The sequence below is a fragment of the Vicia villosa genome, linkage group LG2 (genome assembly GCF_029867415.1).
Source record: "Vicia villosa cultivar HV-30 ecotype Madison, WI linkage group LG2, Vvil1.0, whole genome shotgun sequence".
NCBI lineage: Eukaryota > Viridiplantae > Streptophyta > Magnoliopsida > Fabales > Fabaceae > Vicia > Vicia villosa.
In genome coordinates, this window is record NC_081181.1 from 141,967,182 (window position 1) to 141,990,565 (window position 23,384).

At 33.2% G+C, this 23,384-nt stretch overlaps 1 protein-coding gene across 2 annotated transcripts; it reads right to left on the bottom strand.

Annotated features, from left to right (window-relative positions):
- Nucleotides 1-241: 241 nt before the first annotated feature.
- Nucleotides 242-13,754, bottom strand: LOC131652278 (probable amino-acid acetyltransferase NAGS2, chloroplastic). 2 transcript variants are annotated; one of them, XM_058922099.1, is made up of 10 exons: nucleotides 13,203-13,754; nucleotides 4,122-4,209; nucleotides 3,726-3,934; nucleotides 3,466-3,617; nucleotides 2,804-3,227; nucleotides 2,417-2,514; nucleotides 1,642-1,753; nucleotides 1,371-1,530; nucleotides 820-892; nucleotides 242-661 (listed from the first exon to the last, which is right to left on the bottom strand). In XM_058922099.1, exons 1-10 carry the CDS (start codon nucleotides 13,554-13,556, stop codon nucleotides 502-504), a joined length of 1,830 nt encoding a protein of 609 aa, XP_058778082.1. In that variant the 5' UTR covers nucleotides 13,557-13,754; the 3' UTR covers nucleotides 242-501. The 2 variants fall into 2 exon arrangements, with proteins under 2 accessions (XP_058778082.1, XP_058778081.1); XM_058922098.1 differs by lacking the exon at nucleotides 13,203-13,754 and adding an exon at nucleotides 4,425-4,953.
- Between the last annotated feature and the right edge of the window lie 9,630 nt (nucleotides 13,755-23,384).

Here is a 23,384-nt window from a genome sequence, read left to right on the forward strand (position 1 = left end):
TTTAAATTCAATAGTAGGTCTTTTAGAATCATTAATAGCAATTAATGCTGTAATCTTTATTGCTAAAAGGAACCATTGTTTACCTTTTTAGGTGATCCAATCTAATGTACTCTCTAAATCCATGACTACGGAATTTGAGTGTCTTTCCCTGTAACTATGCATGTTTAATTCACAAAAACTTCAAATGCAGATTTCTTTCCCATATTTTCTTGTCTAATAAATTTGGAATAAGACCCAAAAATTCACTGTCAGATGGATGTACTAATTATTCGGATGGCAAGTAACAGAAGGGAATAACCAGTCAAAAAGTAGAAAATTCCACACACTGACAATAGATAGATTTACAATACAAAGGCTAATGCTACTTGTGGAAGATCTGGTAAAAAAAATACAGATTCCAGCTACCTTATTATTACCTGATTATTAATCTATAGTTTACATAAGAGCCCAATATCTTGCATCCAATCATATCCTTTCACCCTTTGTAACCGGAAGATGATACTAATTTGAAGCAAATTTGTTTCCACCAATAGTAATCCCACTCTTATTTGGTAGAAGCTCCTTCATATAATACTTGGAATTGCGGGACAGGTTGATTGTTTTCTTCTTCTTTTCAGGAATATAATCAATTGAACATTCTGAAAATCCCCGCCTCACGAACCTGTCAAAAAGTTGGGAAATCCTTTTGTTTAGAAATGCGATTATAAAGAAAAACACAAAGATCAGCCAAATATGCAGTAACAAGCCACTAAGTGAAAAATGATACAGATTGTGTATAAGGCAAGGCTTAAATGACATGGATTGGGAGAAGTTACTAACCAATCTGCTGTACGTGTTGTAAGTAGGAAAAGCTTATTCAATCCAAGAAATGCTGCTTTCTTCTCCATATAATCTGCAAATATTTTATCATTATATTAAAAACATGTGGCAGGCAGGATCAGATGCAAGGGAATTTCATGATTAAAATTATACATCTTTTCAATAATATCTAATGCGCAAGCCTGCATAATATCTTCTTCAAACATAAACATGTTGAAACTTTCTAAAACTAAAAAATTGTTTTCGTTAAGAGTTCATTATAGTTGCTTCTAATTAAAAATACAATTATTCTGGTACTTTTAAGTCAAAGGGTACTTGTGAGTTAATCATGGATCCTTTCTTAATCATAACTCAGGTTAATACAATTCGGTCTTCATTTTTCTACAATGTCAAAACCCTTTAGTAGCTCTTTACAAATAAAAAAACAAAACTTTTTCGTAACAAACATTGTTTGAAGCTGATTAACATTGTTCTAGCATGCATAAACAACAACAAAACATACCAACATCGTCACATTACAAGAATTTTCAAGCACAAAAGCAATAACATACCAAGCAATTTGTCTCCTTGTCCTTGGCCACGACAATCAGGCGATACTGCAATAGCAGCAACCTCTCCACATTTCTCCTCAAAGTAAGGGAAAAGGCCACCACAGGCAATTATTTGACCTTCTCTTTCCACAACAACGAAATTATCCAATGCTTGTAGCAGCTATAAACAGAGAATGATAAAAAATGAGAAATATTTAGGCGAATTACCACGGTTATGTAGGCTATGTACCTATCAACAACAGACACAGAATAGATACATAATTAAGCAAACCTCTTCGTCAGTCCGCTTAACCAGTATGCCAGATGCCTCCAAAGGCTGCATAATTTGTTTTATTCCAGAAAGATCTTTTTTCTGTGCCATTCGTGTGCCTTCATAAAGGTCACTGCAAAATTTAAATGAAAGATAAGTAAATCAAATCAAGGATCAGCAATGAGATTTCCTTATAAAAGAATGAAAGAAAACGTTGATCAAAGATAGCGCCATGAACAATCTGATGGAGACAATATTTTTCTAAACTTCTAGGTATGTAGGAAATGAACATTGTAGGTTTTGGTATAAAATTGAATTTTGTAGTGGTAGTATGTCTACTATAAATTATAACAAGCTACACTTGCATATAGCATGCACGTACCCTTTAAGACTAATAAGAACCATTATCTCAAGTCTCAACTAACCCTACAATCTTTTTTGTAACTAATAGTTTCTTATAGAAAACGAGGGAATGCTCACGAAGGGAGTTCAGATCCAAATCGCATATTTCCATCTTTACAGAAATAAACACCATATAATTAGCAGCTAACAGTAAGGAGTTACAAACAAGTCTGAATCTCACTTACGTAAAGTGACCATATGATGACACCAGCAAGAAATCCACTTGGATGCCAACTAAATTGTTCTTAAAAGTTAAAACAACTTCAATGATACAGTTTATTTTCAAGCACCATAGCTTACCACCTACTTCTCTTGCCAATTAGTTACTAACCCTTGCACAAAAAAACTTATAAGCATAAAAACTTAGTCCAGAGACACTACAAAGATTGCTTACCTAGCTACCATAGTTCCCATTCCATCTCTTTTAAACAATTCCAACAACAAAACTCCACTAATAGTGCCATCCAACAAGTGAACTCTTTGAACCCCGCCCTGATAAATGGCAGATGGTATTATTAGCAAGATACAAGAGAAACATGCATCAATTGAAATTAAAAATTAATATGAACCACTCGCTGTACAGTGGCAGTATTTGAAATGAGTTAAAGCTCAAGATAATGAAGATATGTTGCAACACGTGCCCGCACACATATTATTGTTCTGACAGAGCATGATTTTGAAAATACTTTTGGTCTTATAAATGCGTATGTATCAACGTAGACTTAAATAAGCACAACTAGAGCACTTGACAAGAAAATTAAAAGATAAATCATGGACTCACTCTGCAAACAAAAGCTGCAGCAGCCAATTCTGACAAGTAACCGTTCATTCGACTTAGCCTTTCTTGACCTCCAATAGCAAAGCCTTGCTCACTATTCCCTAAGCCATCTCCATTCTCAAAACCAACACCGTTATGGAAAGTTGCTTTGTGCCATTCTGTAACGTGCTTCCCATTAGGTGGAGATTTGACTGTCCCATTAAAGTTGTTATGCTCAACATGATTAAAACCTTCTTCGTCAACAGCTCTGACATAGGTAGCAGCTGTTTCACTTTGCTTAGCCCGTTTACGAATTAACATGTCTGCTTCTTCAAGAGGCAAGAAACGAATTAGGCGTTCATTCTCATCAAGTATTGGGCCATCTATAACGCATATCAACTTGTCTGCTCCTATAGCCAAGGCACAAGCTGTTGCTACTTCATAAGTGCTGGAGAAAACACAAATACTAATATCAAAATCAAGATTCAAGCATAAGTGTAGTTCTTTAGAGCTTTTACTTGTATCTAATCTCAAGAGACTGTCTTTTCAGATCTATTCATAAGTGTGGTTCATAAGATATGATTAATGGCAGACTTCAAAAATGCTATGACAGCATCATTCATGCAATAAGCTATACTATGATTGAGAAATTAGAAAGTAATGATTAGAAGCTAACAAAACCATACTTGCAATTCAAAACTTCTCCAGAACTGGAGTAGCCCAAGTTTGTTAAAATAACTATACAACCACCATCAAGTCTCTCACGCATGCGAGTTACGTCTACTTTTTTAACTTCCCCAGTTGACCCATAATCAATTCCACCGACAACCCCTCTTCTCTGTCACAAAAAAGAGACAATTTTACAATATGCTCTAACACATTGATGATAAAAAAGAGACAATATTTTAAGAGTTTAAGCACAATGAATGAATCACAAAATTCAAACCTTGGCTGCAAGAAAGTTACCACTTGCAACACTGACGCCAACATCATGCCACCGACTATTATCTCCATGTCTACGAATATTACATATGGAAGGTCCAGGTGAAAGTTTAGCTTCCATCATCAATCTTATTCCTCCTGCTGCTTCCATTGCAGCTTCTAGAGATGGATCATCGGTTATTCTATATCTCCCAACATACTTAGGCTTGCTCCCTACAAATACAATAACAGGTTCAATGATGAGGTTTTGCAAGTAACAGTCTTAAAATAAAATAAAAAACTTATTTTTCCGCATAGTTTAACAACCCCCTAGTAAATAAACAGCTTAATTACGCATTTATAGCAGAAGTGCTTATAACTCAATTTAAATCAACTTGAACATGTGATTAATCTGACTAACCTCTCTCTGTCAAAAGCTTGTCAATTTGCACATGAGTACCAGGAACAAGAACAAACCGAATTCCAAGGTGATGAAGAAAAGCTATATCCTGCACCCATAATCATCACAGTTATTAATTCCAAGCTGAAGGTAAAAAAGTGTTAAAATTTGCAAGAATTGAAACATTAATTACAGATATTAAAAGCAATAAGTGTTTTATTTAAAACAACTATAAACTCATATTTAAACCTAAAAAACGATAATCACGAATTGAAGAGAGAAAGAAAGGAGATAAAAACAATTGATGTGTTGTGACATGCATGCCTTGAGAATGGGATCAAAGTAAGGACTAGCGACAATTTCACCGGAGATGATGACAACAAAGGTGCTTCCACGATAAGCCCAAAGGTAAGGCCACGCTTCACGAAACGAACGCACGAATTGTTTATCTTCCATGGAGTTGAAAGTCTCTTCTTCAATGCTTCCGTTTAGTCCTTCGTTAAACGCATTGCGTTGAGTTAGACTTTGATGCTTTCGGCTATGGAAGTGCGTGGTGAAAGATGAGGGTTTTGGTGAAAGAGGTTTGAATTGGAGTTTGAGTTGTTGTGGATGGAAGTGTGAAGATTGGTGAGAAGTAGAAGAAGAAGGTGAAGCGGAGAAGTTGGGAAAGGAGGTGAAGAGACGCGATAAGGAAGGAGACATGGGGGTGGAATTGAGGAAGACGGCAGTGGTGGTCAGTGTTCGGCGGCAACGGCAGATGTGTTTTCAGAGACAAAAAGTTTCGCCACCGCCGCGCCGCTATGAAACTCTGTTGCTTCCATCATGACCACATAGCTAACACTTGTTTGTCTATTCCTTCCATATTTATTCCATATTTATGAGAAATACTTACATGGATACGAACCTAAATCCATATTTTTAGACACAACCAATGAAAAAAGAGAATATAAATTTATTTAAATTTTAATTTCGTTTTTAATTGGTATCATGGGGTGGTTGAGATAAAAGAGGAGAGAGACAATTTTATTTTTAATTTGTAATTAATAAAAAAAATGTGATTGGTTGTTTGTAAGTACATGTGTTATGGTTGTGTCCATCTAAGTATTTTCTCATATTTATTTATTAAAGTTAGTATTGTTAGTTTGTACGGCAAAAGGGAAAAGTAGGTATTAAAATTTAGGCTAAATTACAGTTTTGGTCCCCTGTTTTGTTATTTTCACGATTTTGGTCCCTTATTTTCTTTTTAAACAATTTTGGTCCTCCATCCCAATTTTGAACCAAGTGTTCATGTACGGTCATGTACTGTTCATGTACAGTCATGTACTGTTCATATACAGATCATGCACTGTTTATGAACAAAATTGGGATGGGGGACTAAAACTGTTTAAAAAGAAAATAGGGGGACCAAAATCGTGAAAATACCAAAACAGGGGACTAAAACTGTAATTTAGCCTAAAATTTAAGCCATTGAAAGTTACACAAATATTATTTTTATTGAATATTTTCTTTTTATTATCATATATAGTATTGTTTGATTATGAGTTAGTTTTTAACTTTTTTTAATACAAAATATTTTACTTTATTTTTTATTAATTTTAAATAAAATTGATGTTATCATTTTTTAATTTAATTTTTTATATGTTAAATATTATATTTTGAGAAAAAAGAATATGCATGTAAAATAATTCCTTAAAACATATATCTTAATATTAAGAGAAAAAAGAATATGCATGTAAAATAATTTTTTATTTTCAATCAATGAGATATTAAAATATATTTTAACTTTAAACATTAATAAGACAGGTAAAGTATAAGAATTTTAATTGACTATAATATTGGTTTACAACATCTCTGCACTATCTTTAAATTATGCTATTAACATGTTTATTTTGAATATTATTTTTAAAATTAAAATAAAATGTTATTATATTATTTATTGATTACAATTTTTTATTAAAAAAATTGAAATTATGTAAGTTCAATTTATGGTACTGTATTACCCTAATTTTTTTTTTTTAATTTTGATATTTGATCTTGCTACCAACTAATTCTACAATTCTATGGTTGGCTATTTGATGACGATATAATTAAGGATGGGTTTTATGATATGTAAGGCTCCCGGGCAGTGTGATATCAGCACTTGTACAGAAAGAAGGGGTGCATATGATATGAATGTAATAAAGAGAGTGAGTAAGGGAGAAAATCACTTAAACATGGAAACACCTGAACCAAACACTCAACTTATTACTACTACTTCTTTATCGCTTCCTAAACTCTATAAAAACACTAATTCTCATAAAATAGAAAACCTTATTGAGTACTCTAATGTTCCATAAGATGCTCAAATTGCCGAAACAATACCTCCTCTATTAAGTCCCTACAACATCTTCAAAAGACAAAGAAGTGTTACCAGCCTCATCCGAAATCTTATCTCTACAAATCGCCCTTATATGAAAGAATACGTCTAGTCATCTATACTAGATCAATGCAGCCTAAGAGCTACAAACCAAGAGCAATACGTAGATCTGGAGATTCTCTAATATCTCATAAACCACTAAAAGACTGAAGGATAAACAACCTTACACTCTAGGATTGTTAGACTCGTCATTTCTCTTCTTGGAAGGAAGGACCAACTTGTCTTTTACAAAATAGCTCTACTGGACTCCAACTACCTCCACTATGAAAAAGTTTTGATAGGAACTATTCTAACTACACTTCATGCAGAAAGTGTTGTCCTCACCATCTTCCCAAACTATAACGTGAGTCTTAATGATAATACTTTATCCACCAGACTGAAAGTACAGGTCCGGACCACAAGATTTGACCAAGTGCCAGAAGCCATGTCAGCTACCCTCCATCACAAAATAATATACCACTTACAAAATCACTCGATAGATCTTCCTCTCTCATGATGCTCTTCTGATTCACTATTAGTTGTCACCAACATAGAAGAAGACATACCCTTCATAGTTCAGATTCTGAGAAGGATCACAATGGAATAATTAACTCAGCTAATTCCCCTTGAATGGATAACCAACTACGAGAGACTCCCTGTTGACAAAAGACCTATCCAATCTTAAGAGGCTACTTGTAGAAGATTCGTTAACAAGACGATTTTTAAGAAGCAAGATGAAGGGTCGAGCTCAATATCTCTGATCTTCCAGACAATGATGATTTAACCAGTTCTCAAGAAGAATGATGTTTTGTCTTTGCTGTTACAACAAAGGAAAAACCATCTACACTGATAAAATAGATGGCCACTTCATTTGGGAAGTTGATCCAACAAGATGTGACCCAAATTGTGAATGTTGAATGCACGACAATGATATTGACCGAGATACAATTCTTCCCAAAACAAAAAAAATGGGAAGGTGTAAACCCTATCCACCTCCTCAAAGGAGATCTGATCCAAACAATGGTCCATGGGTAGGAATCCATGGAAAAAAGAAACCCATTTGTATTTAGGATAAAGGACTTAAAATTCTCAAGAAAGAAGGGATGTTACCACCCAATAATCCAAATCTTATTACATGGTCACCAATAGACCATTGTAAACTTCTATATCCTCTAGCTGTCGTTTAGCCAATTTTGTGCTTTATGTATTCAACGACAACTCCGGAGTACGACCGAGAATTTCGTGCTTTGGAAAGAAAGATAGATCCAATAACAGGCATAACATTCAAATCCTTTGTTCATCCGAATGATGTCCAGCCCGATGGAAAACTTAAACCTTTAATTCAAGTTGAAGAAGTTCTAAATTGGCAATCCGAAAACATGGTTTCTCTAAATGAAATTCTCCAAATTTTTGACAAAAAGGTATATAAAATTTCTTTAAAAAATAGACGAAATAGATGAGGATCTCAAGGTTTTATCGCAAAAAATCATAAACATTATAGAAGCTTGAAAGCCCAAGTATTCCCGCTTGATCGGGATTTGCGACAGATGTTAAAAGAGAGAACTTTTAGTAAAACATTTGATCAAAGGAAAGAGAAATAAGAAGTCTACAAGGCCAAGTAAAATAGATAAATGATTTCTTAAGAGCCTATCATGAAAGAAAGCCCAAGCGTGTTGAAAACTCTTTCTTTGACCCACGTGTTTTTCCTACATATTTCAAATGACTAGAAAGGCGTTCTCCTTTCTACCATACCTATGTTTCATCACCCCCAAACCAGGTCAAATACACACCTATAACTTACAGACCAAAATTGCTCAGAACTACCACTACCTCAACCTACAAGACAAAGGGGAAAGTTGTCTGCTTGAGCACTTCATCCTCAGACTCTCAAGATATCCCTGAAACACCTCCTCCAAAAATCCAAAAGGAATAAGAAATTCCTAATAAAGGTTTCCAAACCATGACAATCACTACAAATTATGAATCTCCCCAGAAGAATTACTCTGAATCATCAAAACAAAAGGGAGACGAGTCCTTCTCAGATGGTGACAAGAACTCTGATCAAGAATCATCTTCTGATGAAACTCCGAGATCTTTTTCAACTAAATCAGAACCCGAAGACAATTATATCCCAAGACTCTTCATGGTAAATATAAAAGAGGAAGAATCCTTTTTGGAAGAAGAATCCCCTGAAGAAACTCTAGTCCCTGAAAGGACTAAACCAAATGGCGGTCCTCTTTAGAACATGTTTGTTCTTAAGCACACGAGAGAATTTATTTGTGATTGCGTGGTGAAAATATGTTACAAGAGTTGTCCTTTTATAGCCAAGAAGGTACATATAGGACAAGAACAACACTATTTACAAGCATGACATTTTTAATACTATATGAATGGCTTTTTGAAAAGTCATGCTTGTAAATAGTGTTGCGTTTTTCCTATATGTACCTTCTTGGTTATAAAAGGAGAGATCTTGTAACATATTTATCAAAGCAATCACAAATAAACTCTCTTGTGTGCTTAAGAACAAACATGTTCTAAAAAGGATTGTCATTTGGTTTAGTCCTTTCAGGGACTATTTCAGGGGATTCTGAACTATGAAGGGTATGTCTTCTTCTATGTTGGTGACAACTAATAATGAATCAGAAGAGCATCATGAGAGAGGAAGATTTATTGAGTGATTTTATAAGTGATATATTATCTGGTGATGGAGGGTAGCTGACATGGCTTATGGCTCTTGGTCAGATCCGGTGATCTGGACCTGTACTTTAAGTCTGGTGGATAAAGTATTATCATCAAGACTCACGTTATAGTTTAAGAAGATGGTGAGGACATCACTTCCTGCATAAAGTGTAGTTAGAACAATTCCTATCACAACATTTTCATAATGGAGGTAGTTGGAGTCCAGTAGATCTATTTTGCAAAAGACAAGTTGGTTCTGCCTTCTACGAAGAGAAATGATAAGTCTGATAACTCCAAAGTGTAAGGATGTATATCCTTCAGTCTTCCAGTGGTTTATGAGATACTAGAAAATATCCATATCTACGTACTGCTCCTGGTTTGTAGCTCTTAGGCTGCATTGGTCTAGTCTAGATGACTGGACGTATTCTTTCATATGAAGACGGTTTGTAGAGATAAGATTTTGGATGAGTTTGATAACACTTCTTTGTCTTTTGAAGATGTTGTACGGACTTAATAGAGGAGGTATTATTTCGGCATTTTGAGCATCATCTATAACATGAGAGTACTCAATAAGGTTTTCTATTTTATGAGAATTAGTTTTTTTAAAGAGTTTAGGAAGCAATAAAGAAGAAGTAGTAGTAATAGGTTGAGTATTTGGTTTAAGTGTTTCCATGTTTAAGTGATTTTCTCTCTTACTCACTCTCTTTATTATATTCATGCCATATGCACCTCTTCTTTCCGTACAGACTCTGATACCACATTGTCCAAGAGCCTTACATATCATAAAACTAAGCCTTAAATGTATCGTCATCAAATGGCTAACGATAAAATTGAAAAGTCTTTGATAAACTTAAAGTTCAAAGAGCTTTAATGCATAACAACGAGGTGGAGCGATGACGGTTTTCACCCTCTCGTCTATAAAGTTGAATCTTTGATAAATATTTGCTTCTTAAACATGTAATTTGTTATGAACTAACATACATTAAAAATGTTAAATTAAAAATAATTTTAAATTCAAATATTTTAAATAATAAAATACAAATTAAAATATTTACGTATTAATCAAACAACTAATATTTTAAATTATTAAAATCAAATATTTCAAGTTATTAATAAAATAGATTCAGAGTGAGTAAGATTCTGTTTGGCAAGGTATATTTTAGTTTCTAGCTTATAAGTTCGTATGACAAAAAAAGACTTATTTAGTAATAGTCTTTTCATTACAAATTTGTAATTTTTTTTATTAGTTTATAACTTATAGTTTATAGCATATAGTTTATAGTTTATAGCGTTTTCTTCTAATTTTTTAGACGCTAATATTCTTTTCTTTCAATTTTGTAAAATGGTGTATTGTGTTCAGTGTATAAGGTGAGGGTAGTGTCACTTACCAATTTGTTTGTAACTTGCGAACTTAATTCTATGTTTTTATTCTCAGAGGAGGTGGGCCTAACGTGAGGGATAATTTGACTATGATAAGGCACGTAATTGTTTGGTCGATTTAGAAATTAGAGAATAATATAATTTTTTTTAAGTTTATCTAGTAATGTGAAGGATGTGAAAGATAATAATATTTTCTTTCTTTGGAAATTATATTTTGTTAAGAATGCATAGAACTCTTGTACTTTCCCTGTTTGGTTTAAGAATGATACTCTTCCTTGTAGTTAATGTAGTTAATATAGTGGTGGATATGGGATAACTGAGATAACTCACACACCTATAACCGTAAGATTTTAGGTGTACAGATGATGTGTCTCTCATAAAGTGTGTCTTAAGTGTAATATGCTCCCTTGATGATACCACTCACACTTGAAAGAGATGTTGATAATCAAGTGTGAGGAAGACGTTCCACATTAGTTAAAAAAAGGAAGAATGAACACTTTATAAGTCAGATAATCCACACACCTATAACCTTAAAGTTTTAGGTGGCAAAGTGGTGTGTCTCTCATAAAAATGTATCTTACAAAAATGTGTCTCAAATTTAAAGTACTCCCTCGTTAATTCTCGTGTTGCCTCTAACAAAAAATTCATACCATGAATGGCCCTAGTAGTGTGGTGGGTGACTTAGAACTTGATGGTGGAGAGATTTTGGAGGTGCTTTGGTGGTTTTTTATTTTTGTTGATGGTGATTCTTTTGGCCTAGTTCTAGCATGTTCTATCTTGGGGCATTTTTCCTTTTCTAACATGTACTAGTGTTCAGTGTTTGTTACGCAGACAAGTTTATTTTAGTTTTTCTATAAAATCATTTCTATAACATTTTATAGAAAAAACTAATAATAGACTAAAATAATGCCCACCAAATGACTAGATTTTAATAGACTAAAATAATTCCTCTAAAATCAAATTTTAAAAAATAGTATGTAAAAGATTGATGTATCTAATTAAAAATTAAGGTCACATACATGATTTTTGTATTTTATTTTGTCTTTATTTGTTTATATTATATTTTGGAGTAGTATCTAAGATGTTAAAAGCAAAATTTAAATCTATTTATTTTTAATAATAGATAAGATATTTCTACACCATTTTCTAACAACTATACCATAATACTATATCTAAGTTCTACAAATTTTAATTTTTTAAATAATTTAATATACTTTGATTTCTGTATTTTTTTTAAAATAAAAAAGTTTTTTTAAAAAAATTACATAAATAACCGAAATTTTAAATTAATTGTATAAAGAGTCCATTTTTCATTCTTTTTATACATTATCGTCACCTTACATGGCGACTACACTTAAATTTAGGGCAAGTCGTCAATCCAAATAGCGACTTGTCCTAAAAAAATGTAGTCGCTACCTATATTGACGACTTATCCTAAATTTAAGTGTAGTCGCCAGCTAAGATGGTGACAGCTGACAATGCCTAAAATGAGTAAGAAATTGACCATTTATATAATTAATTTGAAACTAATTATTTGTATAATTTTTTTGAAAAACTTAATTATTTTAAAAAAATATATATGATTTCTATGCAGCACAACATTTTGCCTTGTGTACCAAAATACAGTGTATAAATAGCACAACTCTTTTAAAAATTATATAAATTATATGGTGGGTAGAGTAGCTCAAATGATAGGTGTTAGGTGAATTAAATAGACATAAGTTGTTTGTCCAAGATTCGATCTATAATTCTTTATAATATATATTTATATTTGTGTATTAATATAACAAATTGTTGATATTTATAAAAAAAATTATAAATTCAAGTACAATATTTATAATAAATATAAAAAAAAGTTGAATTACTTGAATTAAATAAGAATAAATTAGTAATATGGAATTATATTTCTATTTTGAAATTAGTATTTATTTATATTTATATATTAATATAAATATAATATTTATAAATCAATAATCTTTATAAAAAGATAAACCACCAAAAATAATTAATAATATTTTAATACATTGTTAATTTTTAAAATAAAACTAATATTTTAATAATTTTATATTATTATATTATACTAGTTTAATTATTCTTTGAGTTTAACTTAGTTTAAAAGGTTTTAGAGCGACCACATTCATGATACTATCCTACAAATCCAATGTATAATTTTAACTTATAAATAATTGTAAAATAAAATAAATAATTAATTTGCTTAAAGTTGATGTGACTGTAAATGTCAGACAACTTGACTATAAAGAACTTATCTACAATGACCGTGCATGTTTCATTCTTTTTTTATTATTATTTTTTTTACCAAATTTTATCTTTAATATATTAAAACAGAATACATGTTTAGGCGCCAACTTTAGACCAAAATCCCGCCTAAACACGTGCATCGCACGGGGGATGCACGTGGTAAAGTACTAGTTACTTTTAACACTAGTAATAAAAAGGTCAATTTTAATACTAGTAAAAAAAAGTTGAATCCAAAACAATTGGGGAACTTTGAAGTAATAGTAAAGCTAAGTGGTAGTAAAGGGACAATGAGAGAAGTGAAAACAAATCCAAATGAAGTGGTTGTGTACTTGTGTTTTGTGTTGTGTCTATAGTACTGTACTACTGTTCATAGAGAGAGAGGTTTGTACCTTGAGAATGGCGTTGAAGAGATCAGGATCAGCAACAATCTGAGCAGAAATGAGGACAACAAAAACCCTACCTCTGTGAATAGACAAATAAGGTTTCGATTCACGAAGAACCTTAACGAAATACTTGTCTTCCTCGGTTTCACCATAATCATCTTCATTGCTACTTTCTTCACACCCACACCCTCTAACCTTAAACTTGGTTTTTTTGACAGCAAGACAAGAATAATTGGGCTTTTCAACTCTAAGTCTTGAAGCTAACTTGCAGGAAAAGGGGTCACGTGAAAACAATGTTTGATTTTCTCTTTGATAGTGGTTTGGTAAAGTTATGGGTAGTTTCCAAGTACAAGCAGCCATGTGCTGTTTTTTCTTTCTTTCTTTCTTGATCTAACCCAACAAGAGAGAGAAAGATAAAGATTCTTTTTAACTAAGAGTGGTGCATTATTGTGGTTTAGTAATGAAAGGGGTAAGATTAAGAAGCGGTGCTAAAATGTGAATTACGCGGCGAGAAGGTAGCGTTGGATGGAGTCGGTTCTGTTTGGAATGCTACGATTGGAGGAGTGAATGAAGCAAAAATAGACCATTTTCTAGAATTACTTTTTAGCTTTTTAAGCAAAAATAGACCATGTCTCTCTCATTTTATCTATCACTTCTTTTTTATATATATCTTTTTTTCCATATACAACCTAAATTTAACCAAAGTTACGGTGATTTTGCCAGTCAAAAAGTCACTGAATCTGGTTCCATAATGAGTCTCCTACTTACTGGAATCGTTTTTTTATATTCTGTTTATAAAGTGAGACTTTCCATAAGCAATTAAAATAATATTCCTGTAAAGTTTCGTGTAACCCGTGTATAGTCCTACCAGAAAACAACAAAACATATAAAATTATGAAAAATACAAACAATTATTATGTTTTTCTCTAAAATTATTATGTTTTAAAATTAAATTAAAGCTTATGATAACGTTTCTTACTGACATCATATACATACAATTATAACAAGGTTACGGGGAGAAGGTTATAGGAACTACACATTGATTCTAAAAGACTTGTATAATTTATTTCATGTACAAACAATTATAAAAGAAATCATATTTATTGTAGTCACTTACTTTATTAGAGGTATATGCAATCATGTAAAGAAGATGATGCCATATTGGCGGTACAATTGTATTCAAAATGATGATGAAGAAGTCAGTTTATGAAAAAGATTTAAGTGGACTATTTATACAGAAAAGGCATAAAGTTTAAATTTCTAGCTAAGGCCCAATAGACTAAAATATACAAAGATCTAATAATATCTAATACCCCTCCTTAAGTTTGAGGTATATGGAGTATAATCCCAGCTTAGAAACATTTTCAAAAAACGGTTTAAAATCTAAAGGTTTGGTAAATACATCAACGAGCTGTTTAGTCGAAGGCACGAGAAGAAGACGAAACAGGTGTTGATGAAGCTTTTTGCGGACAAAGTGGCAATCCAAGTCAACGTGTTTGGTTCGTTCGTGGAAAGAGGAATTGTTGGCTATGCGAATAGCAAAGGCATTGTCACAATAGAGAACGGCAGGTGTGGTGAGTGGTATGCGTAATTCTGTCAGGAGGTTAGTGAGCCATTGTAATTCACACACAGTGGAAGCCATGGAACGATATTCGGCTTCAGTGGAACTTCTGGATACGGTGGGTTGTGAGCTAACTCCACTCCCAAGAAGTATTTCATGTGACCCAGGTCTTTTATATGAAAATGTTGATGTAAAGTTTGTTTGGTTGAATTGATGATATCTAAGTTGTTCCCTGCAAGCAGTATATCATCAACATAAATTAGGATAAAAGTGAAGTAATGTTTGGAATTATGGATAAATAGATAATGGTCAGAAGTGCATTGAGTGAAATTATTAGCAAGTAAAACTATGGAGAGCTTCTCAAACCATTGCCTACTAGATTGTTTTAATCCATAGATGGATTTGAGGAGTTTACACACTTGATTTGGATGAGAAGGTGACATGCCTTTAGGTAGAGACATATAGACTTCTTCATCCAAATTTTCATGTAAAAAGACATTGTGAATATCAAGTTGAAAAAGATGTAAATTCAAATAAGGTGCAAGGGAGAGTATAAGTCTTACAGTGGTCAGCTTGGTAACAAGTGAAAAAGTTTCAAAGAAATCAATACCTTGAATTTGATTGAAGCCTTGAGCTACTAACCTTGCCTTGTGTTTTTCTATAGTGCCATTAGAGTGAAACTTAGTCTTATAGACCCATTTACAGCCAATAGCTTTCTTACCTTTTGGAAGAGTAGTTAATTGCCAAGTGTGGTTGGTTGTCAAAGCAGTTATTTCATCATTCATAGCCTTAATCCATTGAGGATGTAGACTAGCTTGTTTATAGTTAGTAGGTGTAGAATTAGTAGTGATAGCAGAAATATAAGAAAAGAATAGAGGAGAGATTTGAGAATATAAAAATATTTAGAAATATCATAGAGTGTAGAAGAATAAATAACATTGCAGTCAAAATCTTTTAAGTGAGTAGGGGCAGACCTAAGCATAGTAGATGTTCTAGTGTGTGGAGGATTAGGATGGGTGGGAGGTTCAATAGTGTTGTTCTGTTCCAGTGTGTCATCAGAATTGGAATCAGTAAGGTATTCAAAGGGTATGGGTGAATGAGGAGAACATTGAGGTTCAGGTTCATGAGGAGGTATAGTTTTAGTGTCATGATGCCAAGGAGATTGAGTTTGGGGAGGGAGATGGTCAAAAAGAAAATGGATGGTGGAAGTATGATTGTTAAGAGTTATAGAGGTATCTATAACATGAGAAGGGTGGGTGTATAAGGAAAAACATCCTCATTAAAATGGCAATTCCTAGAGCCGAAGGTGGATCTGGTTTGTAAGTCAAAAAGAAAATATCCTTTAACTCCTATGGGAAATCCAAAGAATAAGCTCTTAATATCTCTAGGATTTAGTTTGTCTCTATGTCTTACAAGTGTGGAGGCATAAGCTAAACATCCAAAGGTTTTAAAGTCATTGTAACAGGGATCTATTTGGAGAAGTATTTGAAACGGTGCTTTGTGTTTCAACAGAGGAATGCAGAGTCTGTTGATCAAATAAGTGGCATGGTATAAGGCAAATGACCAAAACACATTTAGGGAGTTTAGCATGGAAAAGGATAGACCTAGTGACATTTAAGAGGTGTCTATGTTTTCTCTCTACTGTTGAGTTTTGTTGTGGTGTTTCCACACAACTTCTTTGATGAAGGATACCAAGGGATGCATAATAAGATGACATGATAAATTCAGTGCCATTGTAATGCTACATGAAAATTGGTTTTGGAAATAATCAATAAAGTTCTTAATATGAAGTCTAGTTTCAGATTTGTTATGCATGAGAGGGTCCAGGTATATCGATAATAATCATCAACAATAGTTAAAAAATAGTGATAACCATCCATAGAGGGATCAAAAATAGCCCCCCATATGTCCATATGAACAAGTTCAAAACAATTATTAGAATGAGATTTACTTGTAGGAAAAGGTAACTTTGTTTGCTTAGCCAAATGACAAGTAGTACAATTAGAGTGTTTGTAATTTTTGATAATAGAAAATTGTTTAGACATAGAATTTAAAACTTCTAAAGATGGGTGTCATAAACGGTGGTGCCATAAAGGGTAAGTACATTTTGTAGAATCATTATGGATAATGTTATTACAATTTGCAGTGTGAATAGGCAATCTGTCCAACATGTAGAGATTATGGTACTGAGTCACCTGTCCAATCATTTGCTTGGTAGACACATTCTGAATGAAGCAGGAATTATGTAAGAAAGTGATTGTGTAGGGTGATATGGTGCATAGTTTGGATATGGAGATGAGGCTAAAATTAGATTCTGGCATATAAAACACATTATACAACTAAAATTGATCATCAAATATGATGGAGCCAGAGAATTTGGCAAACAATTTAGTACCATTTGGCAAATGAATGGTAACAGGAGTTATGGGTTCTAGGGTAGAAAAATGTTGAATGAAAGGGCAAACGTGGTGTGAAGCACCAGAGTCTAATATCCATAAAGAAATTTTATGAAAAGGATTACCTATAGGAACAATACCTGATATGATTCATGCATCTGAATTATTGTTCTTGGGGTGTTGGTTGTCTTTCCTCGATTGCTGAAGTAAAAGTAAGAGATGCTGATAATCTTCTTTGTCTAGAGCAGTAGCATTCTTGGAGTCAGCAGTGTTCTTTGAATTATTTGTACGATATCTAGGTGGGAAACTATGCTTGAAGTAACAGTTGTCAATGGTGTGGTTGGTCTTTGTCATACCCCAAAATTTGCCCATATTATTTCTCTGATTCAAATTCAAATCAATACACAAAGCTCCTAGACACACTCTCCTATGCAAGGCTCTGAAACTAGGGTTTGGTTTATTCAAAGGAAAATCAATGAATCAATGGCTCCAAGGCATCTCATATGGCTCAATATATCTCACATCATCTCCATGACAAATATCAAGTCTTATCTCAAAAGATTGATCACTCAATTGTTCAAAAAATCAAAAGTCGACTAGGTTAACCTAGGAGTCAACTATGGTCAAAGTACAGTCAAAACTCCTGATTTTTTGTCAAAATCTTCATATTGAATCATCATTCACCATTTGATCAAGAATTGATCATGGTTCATCAAGGAAATATCAGAAATCAACAAATCAAAAAGTTTCTAAATTAGGGTTTTGTATAGGAAAAGTCAACTGAACTTTGACCAGCCATAACTTTTACATGGAACATCCAAAATTTTCCATCCAAAGCTCATCTTGAAGGAAATTTGATCCTCTACAACTTTGTCTCTCACATGCCAAGTCTAAAGATGCTTCATTTGAGAGATATGGACCAAAACATTACAGGTCCTTTTCAAAAGTCAACAAAAAGTCACTTTTTTCAAAAGGACACACAAGGAGCATGGAAAATAATTTTGATATGAGACCAAAGACACTGGTTAGAGGATTCTCTAAGGTTTCTAAAAAGTCCTAGAACACTTCCATACCTCAAAAATTGAGAGAAATAGGCCTTGTCAAAATTGAGCTAGTTTGGAGGGAAAAATGTGAAAGAATTTGAAGATTTTTACAAAGAGGCCCAAGTTATTATGATCCAAGCTTGATCCACAAGTCACCCAAGGTCCCAAGTTCAAATACCACGAATTTTTAACATTTATTTAATTTTATATGGATTTTTTATTCATTTAAAATTAACATAAATCAAAAAATTCAAAGAAAAATCAAAGATTTGATTTTCCTCCAAATTTCAATCATCATTAATCATCAAAATATCCAATAATCACTACAAAATTCGTGCAAAGCAAGTGTGTGAAGAAAATATTGAGTTTGGACGAATTTAGAAACATATTTTCCAAAATTTTCAATCAAATTTTCTTAAATGGCAATCAAGGATTCATCAAGATTCTCCTCAATTTTGTTAACCTAATCTCTTCACCTATATATACACAACAAACACAGAGCATTAGGTTACGAATTTTGGCCTCCAAGAACCCTAGCTTCATTCTTCAAAGTTCAAGAAAAAAGCAAATTCGGATTCTGAGATTAAAGCCAATTCAAGGTGTTCTAATCATCCATACGCGTTCCCTGAAGATCATTGAAGGTGTTTGGATCCTTGCTCGACACCAACAACTCCAGAATTACCTCCAATAAGCCAAGGTATGTCGAAACCTTTTTTGATTCGATTGCATTAATTCATGAGGCATAAACATAAATTGAGCGCATAATATTGTTTGTTATTGTCTGATTATCGTTTCTGGAAAATTTTGTGTGTTATTATGCTGTTTTGAGTGACTTGCCATGTTAGGGTTCGTGCCCTTGAGATTGGGGCTTTCTAAATAACGTAAAATCAGGCTTCAAGATAGGTACCATTGGGTTCACGTGGTCGAGACGAATTCAATGGCACCATTGCGCCAAATTTCTGTAGCCATTTGCATGCATTCGCTATTTTTCAGGTTGGATAGTTAGTGTTTCATAGCGCTTTTGGAGAAAAGCGCTGTTAAAGATGATGGCCCAAGGTTGAAGATGAAGAGGTGTCACCCTCTGATTGGATAAAAACGCGCGCGCCCCTTTTGAATTCCCAGGATCCTGTGCGTTAAGAAACATGGCTTATCATGCACTCTCATCATCGCAGCCATCCGATCATCATTCTTTCCAATCCAACGCGCGCCAGAACGAGGGTGCACCATGGACATTCACGCGCCAGCCACATGGAATCAAAAGTTAAGTATTTCTTAATTTTATTTTTTATTTTTTATTACATAATCCTTTTTATTTTTATATATACATACATATATATATATATATATATATATATATATATATATATATATATATATATATATATATATATATATATATATATATATATCATTTACTTTCCTTTTCTTTTCTTTATAATAATAAAACAATTATGATTATTTTATAAGAAAAAACTTTTTATTTATTTGTTTTAAATATTTATTCCATATAATTATTTATATGTTTTATTTTATTTATTATATTATTTATACCAATTTTATTTCCTTAATTATATTTATATATTTATTTTAATTATATATTTATGTAGTTATATTTATTCTTTTTCTTATTTTAATTATATATTTAATTATGTATTTATTTCAATAATTCATATTTATCTTATTTTTATTCCAAAAAATTCCAAAAAATTATTTTTATACTCGATTTAATTTTCTTACCCCGATTTAGTTAATTAGGTCGCAAGACCAATGATTAATTAAATCAATTTATCATTATATTCAATTTGAATCTTAATTAGGGTTTACGAGGAATAACCCTACACTGAATATTTCTTTTATCTGTATCCTTTTCAGGGTTAAATTTTTTTCATACGCTTTCCGACTACGCGCCTTCAGAATCCGAAGCTAAGTATTCTATTTAGTTATTATTTTAACAATTTATTTTGTTCCCTCTTAAAACAGGGTTTGTCTTGCTTAACATTCACTTTTTGCCTTTTGCTTCGCCATTTTTCAGGGTTAACCCCGAGGCTTCCCGCCAACCATATCAGATCAAATTCAAAGCTAAGTGATTGTTTATTTATTTATTTATTTTAAATCTCTTTATCTTTTATTTTTTAGGGTTAGCCTTGTTTGCCCCCGAATCGATAATGCACTCACCCCTTCTTTTGTTTACCTTTCCTTTTCCAATCTTCAGGGTTTGTCGATTGCCAAAGCTACGAGTATCGGTAACCCTAAACCCTAAACTATTATATTTTCTGTTTTTTTAATTAATTATATCCCGTTGGTTTCAATTCCCCTCTCCTCCGCTGGTTTCAATTTCCCTTCCCCATTATTACTGTTTATATTAAACTGCGTGGTTAGTAATCCTAGGGAGTGCAAACCTATAATGAATTTAGATAATTAATTATAAGATAGTTTTCTGAACATAATCACATGATTGGTGCACACACGCACACTTTTGGGTAAACCTCTCTGTTGCCTTGTTGCCTGTTGCCTGTTGCCTCGTTGCCTTGTGTTTTTGCAGAATAGTCAGTCCCTCAAATACGAGGATACCTCAGCCATGTCGCCTCGATTAAAGATCATGGTCCCTAATGATGCTGCCTTCGATACACTAAAAATGATCTCGACCCTCGGAAGTTGCCTACGAAAAGGCTGAGGTATCCTCTGGTTGCCTACGAAAAAGGCTATTCTGATCCTTCCCCTTAGACTACCTGCCTCTCTATGGCATGGGTCAGTCTTATGGCGAACGATAATGCGATGACCCGTTTACATCCAAACGAAAGGCTTCCTGCCCTCTCATGGCATGGATAGACCCTTTCATCCTGAAAGGCTAAAAGAAACCTATCATCTAAGTTCAAGGTAATTGCCCCTAATTGCTTTGCCTTGCTTTAAACTGTTTATATTCTTTCTCATAATCCTTCAAAAGGGCTACGCTCATTTACGAGCTAAAGTCCCTATTCCTTTTCTTCTACATTTCTAAAAACAAAAAACGAGCAAAGCAATTAAGATCCCATGGAAAACCATGGATGCAAAGGGTGCCTTACACCTTCCCTTTGCATAATTACCCACCGAACCCTATTTTATTTAAAAGGTTTTTCCTGTTTCTTTTAGCCTTTCTAACTTGTTTGGATAAAATAAAAGTCGGTGGCGACTCTTGCTTAACCGCGACATTTCGATTATGAAAGTCAGTTCACCGTGTTACAGTCTTGCTGCAATTGGTGCAAAGCATAGGTATTTTGGAAGGAGGTTTTCCTATAGCCTTGTTGGTTGAATTGGCATATAGAATAGTGGGATTTGGGGAAGAAAGAGAGGGGGTGGTAGTTGTTGTTGTGCTATCAAGGAGTAAACCTTTTTGATATTAGGAAAAGGGTCAAGAAGCAATATCTAGGTACGAATATTGTGATAGTTGTCATTTAGACCTTTGAGAAAGCAAGTAACATACTCCATGTGTTTGTAGTTGTGCCCAACTTTGGCTAAATCGCTTGTGCAGGGTGTATGGCAAGAACATGATGGTGTGGGTCTCAAATCCTCGAGTTCATCCCATCGAATTTTGAGACTAGTGAAGTATGTAGATAATGATCGATCTCCCTGTTGAATTGAATGTAAACCACGTAAGAGATATGAAAAGCGAAAGTGATTACCTTTCGTGAATCTTTCTCTGAGATCTTCCCAGAGGTCGAAAGCAGAAACGAAGCAGATGGTGCTTTGTGCGATATGTGGAGAGAGCGTGCGACTGATCCATGAAAGAACCATGCTATTCGCGCGATCCCAAAGTTCAAAATCGGGGTCGGTACAGGAGGGTTTGGGAAGACCACCATTGATGAAGGAAAGTTTGTTCTTGGAGGTTAAAGCACGACACATGGATTTACTTCAATTGTGGAAGTTGTTGTCATCAAGCGGAGGTGCAATAATGGTGGCACCTGGATTTTCTCCAGGATGAAGATAATAGGGGTTTCTTGGGTTCAAGTTAGGGTCATCGGGTTTTTTGTTTTTCGTCGAAAAAAGTCATGGAAGGTTGTGGAGAAAGAAAGGGGAAGGTTAATGCGAAAGGTGGAGAAGAAGGGTGTAGGTTCTGTTTGGTCACTAATACCATATTACAAGTATATGCAATCATGTAAAGAAGATGATGCCATATTGGCGGCACAATTGTATTCAAAATGATGATGATGAAGTCAGTTTACAAAAAGACCTAAGTGGGATATTTATACAGAAAAGGCATAAAGCCCAAATGTGCCCAATAGACTAAAATATACAAAGATCCAATAATATCTAATATACTACTTGAATATCTAAATGTGTTTTGAGTATATTTGTGTTGGTATCAACTTGATTATTGGACATATTTGACTATCTGCCAAATATTTTTGAATTTTAACATCCATGTATAAAAGAGTCATAGGAAAGAAATAACTTATGAATTATGAAAGAGTCCTAGGAAAGAAATAACTTATGAATTATGATGGTGCAATTTTTTCCATAGGATGAATATGAAATTGACATGTTAATTACTACTTCTATACCCTACTCGAAATAATGTGATGAAAATATTATAAATGAATTCATCATAATATTATAAATGAAAATTGTAGTGCTTTGGAAGCTTATAATAAGTTAAAACGTGTGAGAAAGCAAAAGAAAGTATAATGGTTCTATCCCACCGTAAGTTGTTTACTTTATACTTAAATGAATAATTTCATATTTACCGATTAGACGTTCATATTCTACAATAGTTTTTGAATAATATTTACTCATTAGACGTTCATATTTGATATTAAATTTTAGAGCCAAAAGCAACAAGTTAGTTATGAGTGCGACTATTACATCATGGTTCACATGTTGAACATTATATCAGCTACTATTGTTGGTTCATGGACACAAGTAAGTAAGAGAATAGTTTTAACCATTTGTATCAATTAATTAATAATATTAATAATTTAATGTTATGTCAATATTAATTTATTTAAGATATTTCGGGATTCAAATCTATTTTAAAAAGATGAAGTTAAAAATGTTCAAGAACGTTGTGCAAATATGATATTAGAACATATTGAAGCAAGTGCAGACAATGATATTAATTAGGTTCAATCCCGTGTTGGATGTTGGTTGTTTGGAAGATGATATGATATTTTATGGCCAATCTTTATGGTATCTTGTTTTGATTGTATTTTGG